This window comes from Hesperophylax consimilis, unplaced genomic scaffold, assembly GCF_061612785.1.
Source record: "Hesperophylax consimilis isolate HC1 unplaced genomic scaffold, BYU_Hcon_1.0 scaffold_33, whole genome shotgun sequence".
Taxonomy (NCBI): Eukaryota; Metazoa; Arthropoda; class Insecta; order Trichoptera; family Limnephilidae; genus Hesperophylax; species Hesperophylax consimilis.
This window is the reverse complement of record NW_028301263.1, coordinates 2,375,370-2,396,503: the sequence shown is the minus strand read 5'-3', so window position 1 is coordinate 2,396,503 and position 21,134 is coordinate 2,375,370. Positions and strand designations below refer to the sequence as shown.

The following is a 21,134-nucleotide window of genomic DNA, read 5'->3' as shown; positions in this document are numbered from 1 at the left end:
TATCCATAATATGTGCCTATTAAAATTGCGGCGAATAGATTGGTGAGAATTAAATTTTTCAAATTTTAAATTATGATTGCTAAAAAATTTATTCTTATTTGTTAATTACTAAACATGGCTAAAGTCATTTCAAGCTACGATTCCAACCAACGATGTTTTAGAATATGTTCGTCAATCAACATGAGCCATAATGTCTGTACATCAGAGCCCTCGAGAACTATTACAATTATGTGTACCGCCGCCCCGGGAACCATTTATTAGATAACCAACACCCCTACCATAGGTCACCGCCAACGTTTAGCGAGATTGTTGTTTATTTCTTATATTTTTTACATCATATCCACACAGGAGGCCCTGAGGAAAATCGTAACCCTCAGGGCCTATGTCATCTTTGTGAATGCTGTGTTGGGGGAATTTTGAAGGAAACGAAGGAGGGTGAGTTCTGGGAAGTAAATAGGTTTGATGGGTGGGTAGTAATCTGGGGTTCAGTGTGTTCGAGTGATAAACATAATAATGTATGCCGGCATAGTCCAGTGGTAACGCATTGGACTGCCATTCCGAAGGTCGCGGGTTCGAACCCGGCGTGCGCAGATAAATTTTATTTGATTAATTTGTGTTATTTCACAATTAATTAATTAAAATAATATATAGTATATTTGCGGCACGTTCCAGAGTGGAAGATACTACCAGTATCGCCCTGGTGTAAGACCACCATTCAGAATTGAAACGTTGCTCCAAATGGCTTTAGCCGTGTTTAGTGACTAGATCTGAATAGCCAGATACTTCCCCACCTTCCTCTTTCCCTTCCCCACTTACCTTCAGCCTCACAACATCCCCCAATTGGGGATGCCATAGTCTCACTGGCTCCAGACGGGAGCAGTTGGGACTCTTGTGAGGTATTCACTATAAAAAAAAAAAAAAAAAAAAATCTCTCTACTGCGTTGCAAGGCGATGCGTTGGAAGAGGACTAATCGATCCGGCCCACCACGCATTTGGTAGGCAAGCGCATCCGCCGCCAAGAACCGAACAAACCTCACCCTATAAACCCGGGCACTCCTGATAAGTCACCAAACATATCAAACAACTTGGGGAGACCTATGGCAGAAGTGTGGGTTATCCAATAAATGGTTCCCGGGGCGGCGGTACACATACCCTCCTCCCAAATTGTGATAAACTTCTACTTTCAAATGTAAAACATAATTTGAAACGTACCTAAATGACGGCCTCCGTTATCGAGGGGTATGGCTATCGACTAGCAATCCGAAGGTCGCGGTCTCAAATAAATTTTACTAAAATAAATTGTTACTATTTTACAATTAGTGTTTGGCAACCAGATCTGAATAGCCAGGTACTCTACCAACTTCCTCCTCGTCATCTCCTTCGAGGTTCACAATATCTTCAGTCTCACAACAGTCACAACAACCCCAATTGGGGATGCCATAGTCTCACTGGCTCCAGACCGTAGCAGTTGGGACTCTGGTGCGATATTCATTTTTTTTTTAAATGAAAATAGAAATATTGGTTCAATATTATAATCAGATATTCGCAGCTCGTTCCACATGCGAGCCGACTAACGATAAAACGAGTCGGAGAAACGACCCGTTCATATATGTATAGATAACATCAACTTAACTGTGAACGTGTATTCCGCTCGGTCCGTCGAGTATCAAGCACGTCCACTTTGCACCGGGGATCAATGCTGCTAGCTCCTTTTAACTGGCTCTAATAAAATATCTGTAGAATAGACACAGCATACGCACATTTCGTCATACATGATTTTACCGTACAAATGCCTCAGGGATCTCATTTCTACAGTATTCAGTCTACTTTCAGCCTTCTTCTGCCAGTTCCATGCCTCACTTCCATATATTAGGGTAGGTACCAGCACTCCATTGTGGACTGCTAGCTTCGCTTCTTTGGACAGTTTTTTTGTTAGCTCCAACCTCGTCCAATCATCCGTTAATTACCCATTATAACAAAGAACCCGGCCACCCCTACTAAGTCACGAAGCGTAATCAGGAGAGATGGTGATAGATGCAAGTTCAAAATTTCCCATATAACATTATGCCTTTTGCCGCCATTTTGGATTTTGATGGTCAAAAGGTATCCCTCAACCAGTCTCTTTCGATCCGGCCCGCCACGCAGTAGGTATTTTTTTATGGATTTGATTTTTGAGAAAATTTCGTTTCAATCTAAATACGCATACATTTCTTATAAACAATTCAAGCAACACACGTCATTTTGATTTGAAACGGTACCATCTCACAGTCATTTCATGCGATATTCGACTCTAGAGACTCATACTTTGAGTTCAATATCACAAAAGATAACGGAATCACATAAAACCTTGTGATGAACAGTCCACCGATTGCCCCCTTGATTGGTTCATTTAGTAAAACCATATATAGGGACACAGATCAACTTTGTCTAATAACTTCTTACCTGGATCAACATACTACGGGAATAGATCAATATATATGAGATCAACATAAGAATGCCAATTTGGGTAGATCAACATAAATTATGCATCCGATTTCCATACAAATTTTGAAAATTTTATGAACAGTACATCAAATGGTTTTTCTGGCAAACTGGCAACATTGATAATTATTGTACCACTGTTGTCAATTCATTCAGATGTATTCCAAAATTGCCAAGTTATATGGTGTTAAAGGTGGATCAACTTAGTCTAACAACTTCTTACTGGATCAACATACTACGGGAAGAGGTCAATATATATATATATATATATATATATATATATATATATATATATATATATATATATATATATATAGGTCCCACAACATTTATTGCGTCCGTGCGTAAATCCGTCTTTGGGCGTCCAGCACTTCTAGTTCTTTTTTTTAGATTGTTTTTGTGAATATTGCACTATGTTTTACTCACGATAATCGCTAATATCATATTTTTTTAATATTCATAATAATGCAGGTTTTGATGTTTATTACACTCTCATACATTTCTAGCGTCACGTACATACTCACGTCCGGGTGTATATTTTTTGTATATTGAAGGTTCCTTTTAATATAGGTTTCACGTCCGTTCACTCTAATTTAATTGTTACGTCTGCCGTATATTGCTGACTATTCTAATAAAGGTTTCACGTCCATACTGAATAATATATTCTTGCGTCCGAGTGTATATTATTTGTTTGTTACATGGCGTTTTGAAGGTCGATTTAATTTTTACGTCTTCCGTATATACGGCCCTTAAGACTCTTGGATTTGTTTTGAGAGTTTCAAAAGGTAAATTTAGGCCGTTGTTATGCCCCTTATATTATTAAACCCCTTAGGATTACATGACTTATTCTGATATGGGAGATATATTTCACCTTAAAAATAATCAATATAAATATTGTTTATTTTAATTCTTTTATATATCGAGACAAATAGACATCTATAATTTTTGCAATCTTTTCTTTATTTTGAATATCTACTTATGTGAGACTTCTTATCATTTTTACCAATGTATCTTATTTTATTATACGCTTTTGTTGTAATATTTTTTTTTTCATTCTATTTTGTTTTCTCTATTGTTTTAATTTTGAAGAATTTATAATAACTGCGATACTCAACTATTAAACTAGAATGTAAACGTCTATTAGGTGTAATAAATAAATTAACAAATAAATAAACAACACAAAATATTTCTTACTTTTCTAGTGAAGTTTTCACGTTCATAGTGAATTAATTAATTAATTACAGCATCTGTGGTTGAGAGATAAGACTCTCGACTCGCAATCCGAAGCCCGTAATCTGACGGTCAAACCCGGCGTGCGCAAATAAATTTTTATTTGTTTGTGTTATTTCACAATTAATACATTAAACATAATATAAAGTGTGTTTGGAGCACTTTCCAGAGTGAAATATACTCTCAGTATCGCCCTGGTGTGTGACCACCATTCCGAATGGAAACGTTATTTCCAAGCTTTTGCCGTGTTTGGTGACCAGATAAATAGCCAGGTACTTTTCTACATTTCTCTTCCTCATCTTCTTCCCCTCCCCAATACTTTCACCCTAGTACTCAGATTGGGGATGCCACAGTCTCGCTGTTCCAGACGGGAGCGGTTGAGACTCTTGTGCGGTATATAAAAAATATATGTATATATATTTATGTTTTATTTTTTCGACATCCAGAAACACACCAGACCTGACAACAAACTGTCTATTGATAGTGAGAAGTTTTAATGAATATCTTGTTGCACCTTGTATACAAACGTACCTACTGGGCGCAGGCGTGCGACAATTTTTTTTACAACGATATCCTTAGTAAAAATGTATCATTTCATAACGCGCCAGTTCGCTCCATTGCAGAGGGCGGTCGGACATTTTTAGGTCGGGATATCAATTTACCGTCCACTGTAAACCATCTTACAAAAATTTCCACCCGCGCAAGGCGCTTTTTAGTTCTGAGTGCTAAGTGGCAACGTTGTAAATGAACTGAATGTTGCCAAATCTGGGGTTTTGCTTCACCAAGGACTCAAACAATACATAAAAATGTACAAATTCGCCAACGGCCATGGGGACGCAATACTATCGACGAAATGCGTGGACGCAGCACGGCCGTCGTTATGTATACAAAATAATATCTACTCGTGATTGGTCACGAGGATACAATACCATCGACGCAGAACTTCTGTCGTTACGTATTCAATATAATAATATCTGTTTTTATATTTAACTTAATTAGTTCAACCTCAAATTAATATATTTTAATTAATGAGTTAAACTTATTAATACCATTAAGTTCAATATAAAAATATTTTTTTTATTTTTATTTCTTAACATCTTTAGTGTTACAATATTTACAACATAATATTAAATAATATTTAAATCACTTTTCTGATAAGTAAGATGCCTGTGCTTAGGAGAGGACAACAATATATATTTTACATATTTATATTGCAAATATTATTACAAAAACTATTAATAGCCTTACAAGAAAATACAATAAAAGTAATAAAAACAGGTTAGTTATAAATAATACCAAGGAATGATAAGCAGAAACATAATATGTGGAGTTTATTAAGCAGAATTGATTTGAAAGTACCTACACGGCACACACGCTCATGTAATCTAGTAAAATAAAAATGCTTGTCTTAGAAGAATATGTATAATAACATTCTCTCTGATTCTATCTTCAATGTAACCAAAATAAACTGCATAAAATGTTATTATATTATGTAATGACATATATTATGTAGTATTACGTTATAATAATCTTCTGTTTTAATAATCTCCTGTTATAATAATCTCCAGTTAAAATAATCTCATGTTATAATAATCTCCCTCTTGAATAACGTTATATTTTTTACAAAATGAAACAATACTATGTTTTAAACCACTTTATATTTATTTTATACAATATTTGGGTTCAATCCAAACCGGTCGACGAAATATAAATAAAAATAAAGTGGTTTAAAACAAAGTATTTGTTTCATTTTGTATAATGTCAAGCCACTAAGTGTTTGCTTTCTTCGATAAATTTAATATTTTTTAGTTCTTGTAAGTATAGTTTTTAAATTTTTACATACATAATAGAATAGAATATTGCGGAAATCTGCAATTGGTTTCTCAGTTAGGTAAATTACACGTGTATAAATGAACCACATTGTAAACTGTTGATTTCCCTGAAATAAAATAAATAAATAAATAATTTAAAACAATAAGAAAATTTATTAGGTGGTATTAGAGAATTTTAAATTGTTTTTTTTGTAACTTTCATAATTTTCCTCAGATATATCCAGGAGTAATTTATTGAATAATTTTATACCGTTAAATAAATAATGATGTTTTGCTGTTGTAGTTCTAACTAGTGGTACGGTTAGTCCTCCAATATAAATAATTACTTAGCTTAAAATTAATTATGGAATATTATTTTTATCAAATAAATCTTTATGTAATTGAAGTTCTTAATGTACGAGTATTTTTGTCATAAATTTTTGTGAGAAGGGGAACCGGTAAACCTTGGAAAACATTTATTGTTGGATAGTTATATGGCTTTTTTAAATATGATTTTTATTAATATTTTTTGAATTGTCACAAGTGGACGTAGGTATGATTTATACGCACCCCCCCCCGCAAACCACGATTTCATATTGTAGTAGTGTAGAATGTGCAAGTGCAAAATAAATACCTTTAAGTATTTTTAATGATACAGTATTTCTAAGTCTAAAAAACATAAAGATGAGTTTTCTCATTCTGTCTACTGTGGAGTTTATTTGACTTTTCCATTTGATGTTATTATCGATAATTATTCCAAGATGTTCACAGCCTAAGCACCCTGATCAAGTTTCTGAAGGAATCGCTTGGGTACCTACTGGATTATAAGGGTATAACGAGCTATGTATTCGATACATGCGATTATATTAATTGGCTAATTATTTAGATTCATTAATTGACAAACAGTTTGCGTTACATATTGGTATTTCGTTAACATTGATATCAGTAAATTTTTCTTTAGCATAGACTACAATTCCACTACTTTTATTTTTGTGATAATTTGTGACATATTGTTTGTAGTTTGAAATACTTGGTATATTTTTATGTATTGCATGCGAGTGTGCCTCGGATAGTATTAAAAAATCTGGTTGTGGACATAATGTTAAATACATAGGTATACCAGAAGTTCGTCCATGTTTCAAATTATACTCCTTATGTTTAAGTGCAAGATTGTTGGTAGATTTATTATATTGTTCTAGATTTTAGTGCATTCGCTGTATGTTTCACATACGTATTCTTCTATATTTTGATTTTTTGTTGATTTCATTTAAGTTAAAGTTTTCATTGCATTTATGAAGGTGTGATAAAATATATAGTTGTAATTCTATGAATATATTAATAATAATCCTCACAATTTGTGTTACGATATTCTTGCTAGATTTCAATTCATATCTTGAGGTTTTTATTTTATTCTATAAGATTTATTTTATATTCAGATAATATTCGGGAACTTATAAATTGTTTGTTTAATTGACAACAATATTTAATTTAAAATAAAACAATAACTTTGTAAACACCACTTTTATTTTTTATACTTTGTGCCGACCGGGTTTTGCTCCCAAAAAAAACTCTTTTTCTTTTTAAAAAAACAACAACGGACGCAATACTACCAACGTAATGCGTAAACGCATTGAGATCGTAGTTATGCATTAAAAACTACGCAGGATGCTTCTTAGTTCTTAGTGTCAAGCGGCATCGTTGTAAATTAACCCAACGTTGCCAAATCTGATGATTTACTCAACCAAACGCTCAAATAATTTATAAAAATGTACTCGTGAATGGCCATGGGGACGCAGTGCTATCGAAGTAATGCGTGGACGCAGCAAAATCGTCGTTATGCATTAAAAACCACGCAAGACGATTCTTAGTTCTGAGTATCAAGCGGCATCGTTGTAAATTAACCAAATGTTGCCAAATCTGATGATTTACTCAACCAAACGCTCAAATAATATTTAACAATGTACTCCGAATGGCCACGAGGACGCAGTACTATCGACGTAATGCGTAGACGCAGCATGACCGTCGTTGTATATTCAAAATAATATCTACTCGTAATCGTTCCCTGGGACGCAATACTATCGACGTGATGCATGGAAGCATCATGATTGTCATTATGAGTTAAAAATAGTATATTCTCATGAGCGGCTACGGGGACGCAGTACTATCGACGTAATGCGTGGACGCAGCACGACCGTCGTTATGTATATAAAATAATATCGGCTGGCTAAGTCCTCCATCACAACACAAGCAACATTTTCGGCTTTCTGTGGTGGTAGTAGGAGATTTTCAAACATTGTTGGGTTATTCGTAACCCGGGAATGTTTGTCTTTCTTTTTAAAAATAAAAAATAAAAATAAATTAAATATCTACTCGTAATCGGTCTTGAGGACGCAATACTAACGATGTAATGCGTAGACGCAGCATGATCGTCGTTATGTATCGAAAATTATATTACTTCGTGGACGCGGCAAGATCGTAGAAATGAATAAAAACATACACTTCTCGATATATACATCGTTTAGCGAACCTGTCGGCAAAATGTCAAACGTTCAATATTCGTTTCCAGACATTCTGAGACATTTTTAGCTTCCACAAAAATTTTTGCCATACGATTCTACATGGGGTAAGCATCGTTCTGGCCAATTTTGAGGTCAAAACATTGCAGCGTCCGTATATCGGACGCTGTAAGTCGGTGGACGCTGCAATGCTATGGAGTTTTTAGGGGTCGGACGCAACAAATGTAGCGGGATATATATATATATATATATTTTTTTTTTTTGTAATACCTGCATCAACTGTAAAGCGCCCCTGAGGTGATAACTCACAAAAGCGGCGCTATAAAAATTGTCCAATATTATTATTATTATTATTATTCTGTTTTTTGACCAGATGTAGGTATATTTTTTACAATGCGTGCATCTGACGGCCGGCGTAGTCCGGTGGTGAGGCTTTGGACTCCCATTCCGAAGGTTGCGGGTTCGAACCCGGTGTACGCAAATAAAGAAGTATTAGCATTTATATCTGAACCTAGATATGTATTTATTCTGGACCACAGAATCAATAAAATTTTATTTTGTTAAAAGTATTTTGGTATTTAAAATTTTAAGTACTTAAAAAATTATTTATTTATATTATTTCATTTAATTCATTGTTATCTATTGAATTTAATGTGTTAATTATTGTGCATAAAACTATGTAAAACCAAATGCCAAAATGTTTTTAATAGAGATATACAGAGGCGGCTCTAGGGATCCAAAAGTGGAAGGTCAATCAAAAAATGAATAAAGGTAGATACACACTGGGTCGCTGTACGTACGCTATGCTACGCATTACGATATCTGGACTAGCGATGTGTAGGTTCAGCCGGATTGAGTCCTTGAGCCCGAGTCCTTTGCGGGAAGCGGGTCCTACTCCCACTCCTTTTCGTAATCAACCACTCCCAGAGAACTCGGTCTGGGACTCGGACCCGAATGCCTCCAATCAACGACTCCCAGAGAACCCGGACCCGAGAATGCCTCTAAGGACTTGGACTCGGACCCGAATGCCTCTAATCAACAACTCCCAGAAAACTCGGACTCGGGGTCTCAAACCCGAATGCCTCCCTCCACCACCGGCCTCGCGAGTCCTGCAGTGAGTGGTAAGTTCTGGTGGTGAAGACATCTTCTGTTTACCTGCTTTACAGTAAGTGGATGTTTTGTTTATTGTTTAATATCTAGTACTTATTGGAGTTATTTGGGGTTATGAGTTGCTTTTCTAAACCGATGAGCTAATTAGTTAAATAATAATATCGACTGACATGTACTAATAAATCAATAATAGCAATAAATTATTTGAGTGATGTAAAAAAAAATAAGTTAAGTAATATTTAATTTAATTAGGTGTATAAAAATTAGGCTGTGACTGGGGTTTTCACTTTAAAAAAAATTGATTCTTACCCTCCTAGTATTGTCGATAGTTTTATCAATCAATTCTGTTTCAGCAATCAATTCTGCCATTCGATACAATTAACAGCATTACTCAAAATATTAGTATTGAAACAATAAGAAATGATTAAAAAAAAAGAAGAAAGTAAAGAAAGAAGTAAAAGTAAAAAAAAATGGACTGGAATAAATAGATATTAAAACATGTTGTTAATTGTTAAAATTTTAATAGTTCAATGCTGTACCTAACTACTTCCTGACTTTGTTTTTAAAACATCTCGCCTTTACTGAGTTTCATTTGATAGAGGCTTCGACCAAGTACCTTTATCTATATCGATGGACAGAGATTATGAAAACGACAAATTCTCAACGACAACCGAAATTTATGTTACTACATTTGATTTATTACTGCTTACGCGTGTGCTAAAATTATCATCTGGAACTTGGAACGTAATACTACATCCGTTACGGCCTCGCATTAGCCGTAGCCCAATCAGCTGGAACACGACAAGACACGAATGGATTTCGTTGAACTTCGCCAAAATGTTAACTGCACAACTCGCGACTCGGGTGCGATGGGTGACGGGATTGACTCCGTGTTCTCGTGTGGGTCCGAGTTCTTGTGCGGGTCCTTGTCCTGCTACGGGTCCGAGTTCTTTCGCGGGTTCTATCCGAGTCCGAGTGCCGAGTCCTGGCCGGACCCGTGCGTCCCGGTAGTCGCCCAGTACCCAGTCCGCACCCAAGAACTCGGACCCGGGACCCACTCCAAGAACTCGAGTTCTTTTAAAAGGAAGCAGTCCTCGGATGCCTCCGGAAAAATGCAGAACTCACCCACCTCTAATCTGGACTGCTTAGCAACCATACATTTTCTATGGAAATATATGCTTTAGAATCACACTGGCCACAGGCATCGCAACGTGTGGTCAGTGTGATTCTGAAATATCTATTTCTTAGGACGGGTTGTTTCGGAGAATTTGAACAATTCATCAAATTTCAACGTTCATTTTCAAGTTCTGTGAAAGATTTTTTCAAGTTCTGTTTTTATTTCAGTTTTGTCAAGCAAGTAACCTACAATGATATAATAACAGAACTTGAATAGGACTTTCACAGAACCCGGAAATGAACGTTGAAATTTGATGAATTGTTCAAATTCTCCGAAACAACCCGTCCTTAGAAAATGAATGCTTGCTAAGTAGTCCAGATATCGTTATGCGTAGCGTAATATGTACATACATACCTTTAGAGTTAATGCGTAGGGAATATTATAAAAAGTCAATACCTAGGTACATATAATTAATTTGTCGGTACTCACCTATTCCGAAGCCGGTAGCACAATATAGTTATAATTAATGTTCTTTATTTTATTACTTATTATTAACACATAACTTTAAACTTTAATGTTCATATTATTAATTATGTTTTTCTACATCTTTATTTGTATTCTTTCGATTTTATGGCCGGGTAAAATCTTCCTCCTTGTAGGAAAACTAAACCCTTCCACACACTTTTCCACAAATGATCATCTAGCCAATCCACACTATGTAAGTGCATTATATAAGTATAATTAATACAAAACAATACAAGAACAACACGCCAACCCACGAGAGATCAAATGGGAAAATAATATTCACCGACTTTAGATATTTTCATATCAGAGGGTTCGGCTCGGTAGAATTCCCAACTGGACCGATAAATCCTACTGATCCCTCAACATAAATATTTGAAAAAAATTATTATTAATATTATTATTATTATGAGCTGTTATTACTATGACTGGAAATTCCCTATAATTGAAAAATTCTACAAAAATCTATGAACCGAGATAAAAGCGTTGGATAGGTAGGTGTAGGTATGTACTGATATTCTGAATTCTAAATTCTAATAGTAAAAAATAATAAAAAAGCACTCTAACATTTCTTGTATATTAAATCGATCCTCCTTTCTTTGGCTTCTGCGAAATGGTCAATGACACGGCTGTAGAAATTATCTATTTTAGAAATATATTTTTTTTCAATGCTAAGCATTGCAAGTGAGCTTAATCTATCTTGACTCATTGTATTTCTTAAAAATGTTTTAATACGTTTAAGAGTTGAAAAACATCTCTCACTTTCAACTGTGGTCATTGGTATGACACAAATAAATTCTAATACTTTTATTGTTTCTGAAAATATTTCCTGAAAATTATTCGTCAACAAAAAATTTAAAAGCGATGCAGCACTGTTAGCATGGTGTAAGTCATCACGTTGGTAAAACACTATTAACTCATTTTTTAACTTCGATGAATCAATTTCATCAAAGTGATCCAACAAATTTAGTTGTGCTGTTGGAAAACAGTTATTATATTCAGCAAAATTATCTTTATTAAATAAATTCGATAAAATGAGATGATCGCCATATTTAAACCTATTTTGCATTTCCACTAAAATAGTGTCACAAACTTCAATCGCAACCAAATTATTATTTTCATCAAGACGCCTTTTCTTACATTCGCCTTCTGGGGAACTGATTGAATTTGCTGGGTTGGAACTCAATTCTGCTCGTATGGCCAAAATGTGATGTTGAAATTCTCCAATATGTTTTTTTATTAATATTGCATCCAAATTTCTTTTTTGCATTTGCTTAAATAAAATTTCGCAGTGAGGCATTATTTTGTTAAAGAATGTTAACCAATAAAGAAAAACACTCTTTTCCAGGTTATTTATTAAATTTTGTGCTTGACTTAAAGTATTTTGATCATTTTCCTTTTCCAAAATTAAATTTAAACAGTTAAAAATATCAGATTTATGTGTGAATACGGTAATGACGCATTTGGCATTAAAACACCACCTAGTTGGAGCTGCCTTTGGTAAACGACCTTTAACGGTTTCATCTAAATAATGCATTCGCTTTGGAGATCTTGAAAAAAATACAGAAAATGAATGCAGGGTCGCGAAAAACACCTTTACACCTGTCGTTATCGTACATGCTTTTTGTAAAATTAGATTTAGTTGGTGGGCGTAGCAATGAATGTAGTGAGCACGGGGGAAAGTTTCTTTGATTTTAACGTGAACGCCACCAGTTTTCCCTGATAAAACAGCTGCTCCGTCGTAACATTGCGCTATCAGCTGTTGCGGTTGAACTTCCAGGATCTTCAACTGAGTCAATATTTCATTAGTTAAGCCAACTGCCGTGCAAGCCTGCGGATTAACAAATTTCCAAAAACGTTCACATACGACATTGTCTTTTAAATATCTGATCACAAATACCATTTGGGTTTTAGTGGAGCTGTCAGTTGTCTCATCCACCTGAATTGCAACGTACTCAGATTTATGTATATCTAGTTTAATTTCTTCCTGAGATACTGCTAAAATTGAATCTAACAAATCATTTTGGATCGTCTTAGACAAACCTTTAAAACTGGAAGACCTTTCTAAATGTTCTTTTAATACAATGTCTATTTCCTGAATAAAGTTAATCAAGCCACGAAATATACCTGGATTATCTGACTCTTTTGTTTCATCGTGACCCCTTAATGCCAGTTCAAAAGAACCACAAAACTGTATGCATTTCAAAATTTTTGTTAAAATATATCTATTTTTATCCACTTTTTCGTTGTGGTCCACGAGTGATTTACGATATGCACTGTCTAATTGAATCCGAATATCAATGGTTCCTAACAAGACAAAACTCATTGAATGATTTATATGCAATGTAGAAATAGAATGCTTTTTTATTTTTTCCTTCAAATGTTTCAAATCACTCACCCCTATCTCGGTCCATTGTTTATCAGTCGAGTTAAAAAGTAAGCAATGAAAACAAAAATATAAGTTCCTTTTTTCACAGCCACAAATCCAATCACAAAATGTATAACTTTTCGAATTAAAATATCGTTTAATATCTTTATTTTTATGTTTTGTAACAGAAATAAGTTTCAATTCCGGTTGTGGCCGTCCACGTGACTTTATTTGAATACGTTTTTCGTGATTTAATGAATTGTTCGCGATATCTTTCAGTATGGCATCTACAGAATTCGAATTCGACATTTTAATTTATTCAATCTACAAAACAAACACGTCGTACGTCAAAGCGGAGATTTCGGAGATAAATCCAAGATGGCCTTGGCCTTGTTAAACAATGCAATAAATATATCACACAACAAAACTGTTGTTTGATTTTTTTGACATCTCTCTCTAACATCTAGATCTTGGATATTTCTGTTTCACCTCGGTCAACACCAAAGCTTAACTAAAAAAATATTTTGTATGATTTTAAGCAAGCGTCCAGACAAGCGTGTTTACCTCCTTTGTCTGTATAGCAAAGAATGAGATAAAAGAATGTTCTGTGGTCAAAGCTTGAATTGACCAAAGTAAACTGCCATACTATTGCATTTGTCTTGGACACTAGATGGCGCTAAAAGCGTAATCTGAATCGTAAAGCGAATCTGCAAAAAATTCAATAGCTTCTCGTTTGGACGCTAGATGGCAATGGGATTCGCTATTCTTCGCAAATATTAAAATAAATTTAATAAAATCAATTATTTAGTAGCTGTTAAAATCTAAATTGTTACATAATTTTTAGGGAGGTCAAAAACCTATTGACCCTCAAGGAAGAGCCGCCACTGGAGATATACATAATTAAGAAATTGGCACATACATCATCATACATGTCATAATATGGAAAATCAGGACTAAAGATATATGAAGAAATAATAATATAAAAATAAATGTCAGGCTTTCTGTAAAAATATTAAAATACATACAATTAAATTAAATGTTACCTTGTATACATTCGTTTATATTCTAAAGTAGTATAAACTAATTAAATAAATAATACAAAAAAATAGTGCCATCTGGTAACTGAAATTCATAACTTTTATAACGAAGATTTACATTACCGCCATCTTACTGTTTTCAGGCAAACGTTTTTAAAATAAATTCTAGTTTTTTTTTTTATTTTTTTTTTTTTTTATTTATCAACTTTCAAAAATACATTTTTTACAATTAAGTTAGAAAAAATATTGTTTTGGAAATGAACAATAGAGTTCGTGTGTGTCGAAAATAGTTGATTTTGTCAGGTATACAATCCGTCTTAACAAAATAAATGTGAATTTTTAAACAGAATACATAGATATTGTTTTATTTAACTTTAATTCCCAGCATGTGCATGAACTTATAATGCTTAGTTGACAAAAGACCCTTGGTTAACAAGTCAGCGGGCATTTCCTGAGTTGAAATGTATTCAATATTAATTAATTTATTTTTAACTGCATCTCTAACATAATGATACCGAACATCAATATGTTTTGATCTAGCATGTGCCTGATGACTTGTTGCTAATATTTGCACTTTGATTATCACAATTCAATTTAATTACAATTTTTTTACCAGTAAGTTCATACATAAGATTTCTGAAATAAACAGCTTCTCTAGATGCCTCTGAGAGTGTTATGAAGCGGTGTTAAGTCTTATTTAAAAGTTATTATTTAAAACTGTAGCAGTTCTTTACTACCCGCTTCATTTCAAGATTATTCGGAGTGTGTAAACACTGGACTCCGACAAGAGGAGAGGAGACGGCAACTCGAGCGCGCCCGAGCGGCCAGTACCAATACGGCTTCCGCCGGCTGGAGACGCGATCCCAGAAGACACAGCGAACGCTACAAACGACATTGGACGAACATTCGAGACATCGATCTTTTGGGGAAGAATGACGCAACATGTTATAATCGTTTTGCTGGTCGTTGCTTTTCTCTACTAAATTTAACATCATGTAAAATGTTGTTTGGCGCCCTCTACTATTTATAACAGGTTAGAATACTTTGTCACACACACACACGCTTTTATGTTACCAATGTTTGATCACTATTAGTCACACCATTTATCATTGCTACCTATATTTAAAAATTCCGATGCGCAAGATCTTCGATCTCACGCACACGCCCTAAGATTAAATTCAATTAAGAATATTTTAGAGATCTCTAGTTTGCTCTGGTTTTGTACGCTGTAGAAATAAATAATATGTTGTAATTCATAACTCTTTTTATTACTACATTTTTATCATCATGTTTCCTATTGAGGGATTAAATCCCGTAATAATGGCGCGCAACGTGCCCTTAACCTTGAAATCTGGTTATAATGGCGCACCAACGTGGTTTTTTCTCGGATATTTTTAACATTTTAATTAGGTTAGCATTTTGGATGGTTTTTTTTAACATATTATAACCAGATTTCAAGGTTAAGGGCACGTTGCGCGCCATTATTACGGGATTTAATCCCTCAATAGGAAACATGATGATAAAAATGTAGTAATAAAAAGAGTTATGAATTACAACATATTATTTATTTCTACAGCGTACAAAACCAGAGCAAACTAGAGATCTCTAAAATATTCTTAATTGAATTTAATCTTAGGGCGTGTGCGTGAGATCGAAGATCTTGCGCATCGGAATTTTTAAATATAGGTAGCAATGATAAATGGTGTGACTAATAGTGATCAAACATTGGTAACATAAAAGCGTGTGTGTGTGTGACAAAGTATTCTAACCTGTTATAAATAGTAGAGGGCGCCAAACAACATTTTACATGATGTTAAATTTAGTAGAGAAAAGCAACGACCAGCAAAACGATTATAACATGTTGCGTCATTCTTCCCCAAAAGATCGATGTCTCGAATGTTCGTCCAATGTCGTTTGTAGCGTTCGCTGTGTCTTCTGGGATCGCGTCTCCAGCCGGCGGAAGCCGTATTGGTACTGGCCGCTCGGGCGCGCTCGAGTTGCCGTCTCCTCTCCTCTTGTCGGAGTCCAGTGTTTACACACTCCGAATAATCTTGAAATGAAGCGGGTAGTAAAGAACTGCTACAAAACACCTCTTCAGAACAAGTACCATTGTTAGTATTAATTTTGATTAAAATTATAGAGAGCACGGTCTGGCAACACATAGACCGCCGGGGAGTCTATTGTTTGGTTTCCGTTTCCTTTTTTGGACACTCTGGAATGGTTACACGAGCGGCAGCGGCCGTGTAATGATCGCACAGTCAATTAGAATATAATTCATTGTTCCCTGGATGGGCGATCGTATTAAAAATGTGTACATCAGTAATCCTGACGCGGGTCGTTATTCGTTTTTTTACAAAAACCAAGTCGATGGTGCAAGTTCTTTTAAATAAACGACCGTATAAAGGTTCACCGTGTGTGTGTTCGTGAAAATCACAAATGTTCTACTGAAGATTATATACGCGATCCCTCGCAAATCGGTATTCCGCAGACTCCGCGAATTGAAGCATACACCTCAAGTGGCGCTATACAAGCCGTATTTTTCTAAACGAGAAATGGATAATAAAATCACACGCCTGGACGGCACCCGCTCAAGTAATCTGCCCGATCAGCTCCACAATTGATGGATTCGCTCCATAAACGCTAGACCCGTTACGCTCCAGAATCGCTTATCAGTCACCTTGTCGGAGACGCTGGACCCGTCTCCTGGACACGTTACTCTCGGACCAAAGCCCTGATGGTGCCAGCTGGATCCGTCTGGGACAGATCACCGCCGGCCGGATAGAAGCTCCCCGCTCACTTCCCGTTATTCAGTGGTTAGTCAGTTTAGATAGAATTAAAAACCAATTTTTGATCCCTGGGGGTAAGTGCCGACTCATTATAATGTGTAACTTGTTAACATAAATATATTCTCCATGATTTATAATTTGCAAAAACTATCATCTTTCATTTCACTACAATTAGTAGAACCTGTAATCCTTTGTGTGCCCATGCCTTGGTGACAGTTTTCATGCTCTGCTCATCCCGAACATTACTCGAGGACCGAGTATTGGCGCGCAGAAAATCTGCAAAGTTCTGGATGGCATTAATTTAAAATATGACCGGTAACAAGAGAGCAACATATTCTGCCTCAGTACTGGATAAGGAGACAGTCTTTTGTTTTTTACTTTGCCAGGAAATCACAGAACCACCCATTACAAAACAGAACCCAGTATAAGACTTACGATCCAGACTATCACTAAATCACTAGCCCAATCTGCATCAACAAAACCTGTCAGCTCTACATTTTCCTTACAATATGTTAAACAATAGTTATAAAATAAAACACCAACACTTTGTATTTAACCACGAATTTATTATTTCATATATCGACCGATTTCACTTTGACCAAGCAGAAGCTTGGTATTATGGCTTATTATGGCTACTTGGCTTATCCTGAAGAATCAGGATATAATAATAACTAAATGCTAAGACAGAGTTATGGCTTATATATAAGAGTGACAGAGGGAGAAAGAACAAAATTAGAGGGAGACAAAATATTTGACATAGGTAAAATGGATAATCAATTAGTGGGAGGGAGACAACAATACAATAATCAATTACTGGGGGGGAAACATCAATACACATCATAATCCCAAGTAAATGAACAAACAACAGTTAACTGTAATCTATGAGATATTAAAATTATTCTTTTTTTTTAGAATTTTTTAAAAAAAATCTTTTTTTTTAGAATTTTTTAAAAAAATTCTTTTTTTTTAGAATAATTTTAATATCTCATAGATTACAGTTAACTGTTGTTTGTTCATTTACTTGGGATTATGATGTGTATTGATGTTTCCCCCCCAGTAATTGATTATTGTATTGTTGTCTCCCTCCCACTAATTGATTATCCATTTTACCTATGTCAAATATTTTGTCTCCCTCTAATTTTGTTCTTTCTCCCTCTGTCACTCTTATATATAAGCCATAACTCTGTCTTAGCATTTAGTTATTATTATATCCTGAAGAAGCTTGGTCAAACCGGTCGATATATGAAATAATAAATTCGTGGTTAAATACAAAGTGTTTGTGTTTGTGTTTTATTTTATAATATAATGTCTAACCACAAAGTAATTGCTTCCTATGAAAAAAATTAAACAATAGTGTTTTGTCTTTTGTAAATAATTTAATATTCGTTTAGCATAACTAAAATGAGTTTCACTATAACTGTTATTGAACTAGCTGAGATAACTAAGGGAATACGACAACTCTGGTCTAGTCAAAACTGCCAAATACATAAGGCTTCCAATTAGCTTTTGATATGGAATGTTTACTACACAATTTTCAGCCTTTTCTATGTTCAACTTACTCTCAATGGGGGTATCTAAAGTTTTACAATTGGACATATCAAACCTTAATAATAATTGCTCTATATATTCCTGCTGATCTATAGATATAGTCTTACATTCTTTGTTTACACTAATTCGCATGCCTAAGTAACGTCTAACAGGACCTAAATCTTTTTAATTTAAAATTAAACAGTAACTTTGTAAACATCACTTATGGTCATCACTCCTAAATCTTTTAATTTAAATTGAGAACTTAATACATTTTTTAATTTTTCTGTTTCTGCAATACTATTAGAAAAAATTAAGAAATCGTCAACATATATAGCTACAATAATCTTGACATTCTCATAAAAAAATGTAAACAAGCATGGTTCAAATTTACTTATTTTAAAACCAAAGTTCAGCAAACAATCTTTCAATTTTTCATACCAGACTAAAGCAGACTGTTTCAGTCCGTATATAGCTCTTTTTAATTTCAAGACCTTTCTAATTTGCTTATTTACAAAACCTTCTGGAATTGACATGTAAATATTTTCTTTTAAATTTCCATTTAAAAAAGCTGTTGTCACATCTAAATGTGTTATGTCCATATCCCACTGTATACTCAGAGCAAATAACATTCTCAGCGTAGAATGTTTTATGACAGGAGAAAAAGTGTTCTCATAATCAATACCACGTCGTTGCGTAAAACCTTTAGCCACGAGTCGGGCATGATACCGCACTTTATCATTCACATCTAGTTTTTTATTTAACACCCACTTGTTTTGCACAATTAATCCATCACTTGGTATATCAACAATTTCCCACGCATCGTTATCCTCGAACGACTGAAGCTCCTCTCGCATGGCCTGTCTCCACTGATCAGCTTCTGGTCCATTCAGCGCTTCTGAGAAGACTATTTGTTCGACATCTGGATTGGAATTGGAAATACAGATATTACCAAACCCAAAACGTTCCGGAGGTTTTCGTGTTCTCTTCTCCTGTTCTGGTAATTCTGGAATTGGTTGCAACTCACTGATTGAGATATCTGTCTCTATGTTTGTGATGCTTGTATCGTCATCATTTTCACTAGCCGGATCAGTATATACAGATGTATTTGAATTTTGGAGAGATTCATCCATTGAAGACTTCCCCACTGAATCTCTGCCATCTTCGTTTGTTGCCGGAGACTCATGCCCTTCAAATTCAACATCATCCTGTATCCATTCTGCTATGTTTTCTGCATTGATTTCCGATGATACTGTTTCTTCTTCTATCACTATTATATCTCTCTTTATAGTTATAATATTTTTTATGGGATCATATACACGATATCCCTTTACTGTTTCTGAAAATCCTACAAGAATCTGCATTTTAGCCTTCTTGTCCCATTTTAATCTTCTTTCTTTCGGTATGTGGACCATTACGGGGCTGCCAAATAGGCGTATATGACTTAAATCTGGTTTCTTTTTATACCACGCTTCATAGGGTGTTTTATTTCCCAAACTTGAAGTTACAGATCTATTTTTTAGGTATACTGCTGTATTAGCTGCTTCAGCCCAGAACTTTTTTTCTAATTTCGCATTAAAAAGTAAGCATCGCGCTTTCTCTATAATAGTTCTATTAGCCCGTTCACAAACACCATTTTGTTCAGGTGTGTATGCAGTTGTCTTCTGGTGTATAATTCCTTCTCTGAGTAAGTAATTCTCCATCTCACCACTACAAAATTCACCACCATTATCTGTGCGTAATATTTTTATTTTTGTTTTCTGACTATTTTGACTATTGCTTTAAAATTCTTAAAAATCTTGAAGACTTCATTTTTATGTTTGTGGAAGTATATGAAGGTCATACGACTGTGATCATCAATGAACAAGACAAAATACCTAGCACCACCTATGGACTTCGTTTCCATAGGACCACATACATCTGCATGTATTGTATGTAGTATTTCTGTACTTATTTTTCCAACATGATGAAATGGTAACCTCATTTGTTTACCTTCGCAACAGGTCACACATTTCGCCATTGTCATATCACTGGTACCCGGGTAGGACAATCCATCTACAATGCCGTTCTTCATTTTATTTAAATCATTACTGTTAATATGCGCTAACCGCCTGTGCCAAAGATCTGCATTTGCTACAGCAGGTGCTGCCAGTATACAATCTGCTACTTTGATGATAATTTTGTTACCATTATTCTAATAGGGGGCAAGTGAAACGATTGTGCGGTATTCACATAAAAATAAAATTTAAAAATAACATACCTCGCGGCTAGATGTAGACTTGTCTCTCCCGTTTTATCCATGGCGGCGTTCAGCTGGGCCCCTTGCGCCACCAGCTCCTGAATCACCTGAGCCGTCTGCTGATCCTCGGTGTCGGAGGAGCACCCTCCCGAGTCCAGGCCGGCGCCCGAGCCCCCGCAAACCGCCGCCACCATGAGGCTGGTCATGCCGCAAGGGCGTCGAGCATCTATGTCCACACAGCCATCGTGCTGGAAATGAGGTTCGTTTAAAATAAAAAAATCAAAACAGTACCAACCATCACAGTTGACCCAGATAATTTTTTAGACATATCTCTAAATAGTATAAAACATAGTCGCAATCCGCATCTGTCTGTTTGTGTGCTTAGCTCTT

General features: G+C 35.2%; 2 protein-coding genes across 2 annotated transcripts in view; both read right to left on the bottom strand.

Moving 5' to 3' along the window:
* Positions 1-21,134, bottom strand: part of LOC149409230 (uncharacterized) — a 240,215-nt gene that overhangs the window by 111,396 nt on the left and 107,685 nt on the right. The window contains exon 5 of the mRNA XM_089650022.1: positions 20,766-20,992. Coding sequence (XP_089506148.1) covers positions 20,766-20,992 — 227 coding nt within the window. The remainder of the gene's footprint in view (positions 1-20,765; positions 20,993-21,134) is intronic.
* Positions 9,908-13,514, bottom strand: LOC149409232 (zinc finger MYM-type protein 1-like). Its single transcript, XM_089650028.1, has 2 exons — positions 11,550-13,514; positions 9,908-9,939 (listed from the first exon to the last, which is right to left on the bottom strand). Exons 1-2 carry the CDS (start codon positions 13,462-13,464, stop codon positions 9,908-9,910), a joined length of 1,947 nt encoding a protein of 648 aa, XP_089506154.1. The 5' UTR covers positions 13,465-13,514.

Bases quoted from the DNA above. Each gene is read 5' to 3' on its own strand.
- LOC149409232 (XM_089650028.1), bottom strand. From the start codon at position 13,464: ATGTCGAATTCGAATTCTGTAGATGCCATACTGAAAGATATCGCGAAC. The intron at 9,940-11,549 runs GTGAGAGATGTT...GTCGTGTTCCAG, and splicing joins ACCAATGACCACAGTTGAAA to CTGATTGGGCTACGGCTAAT.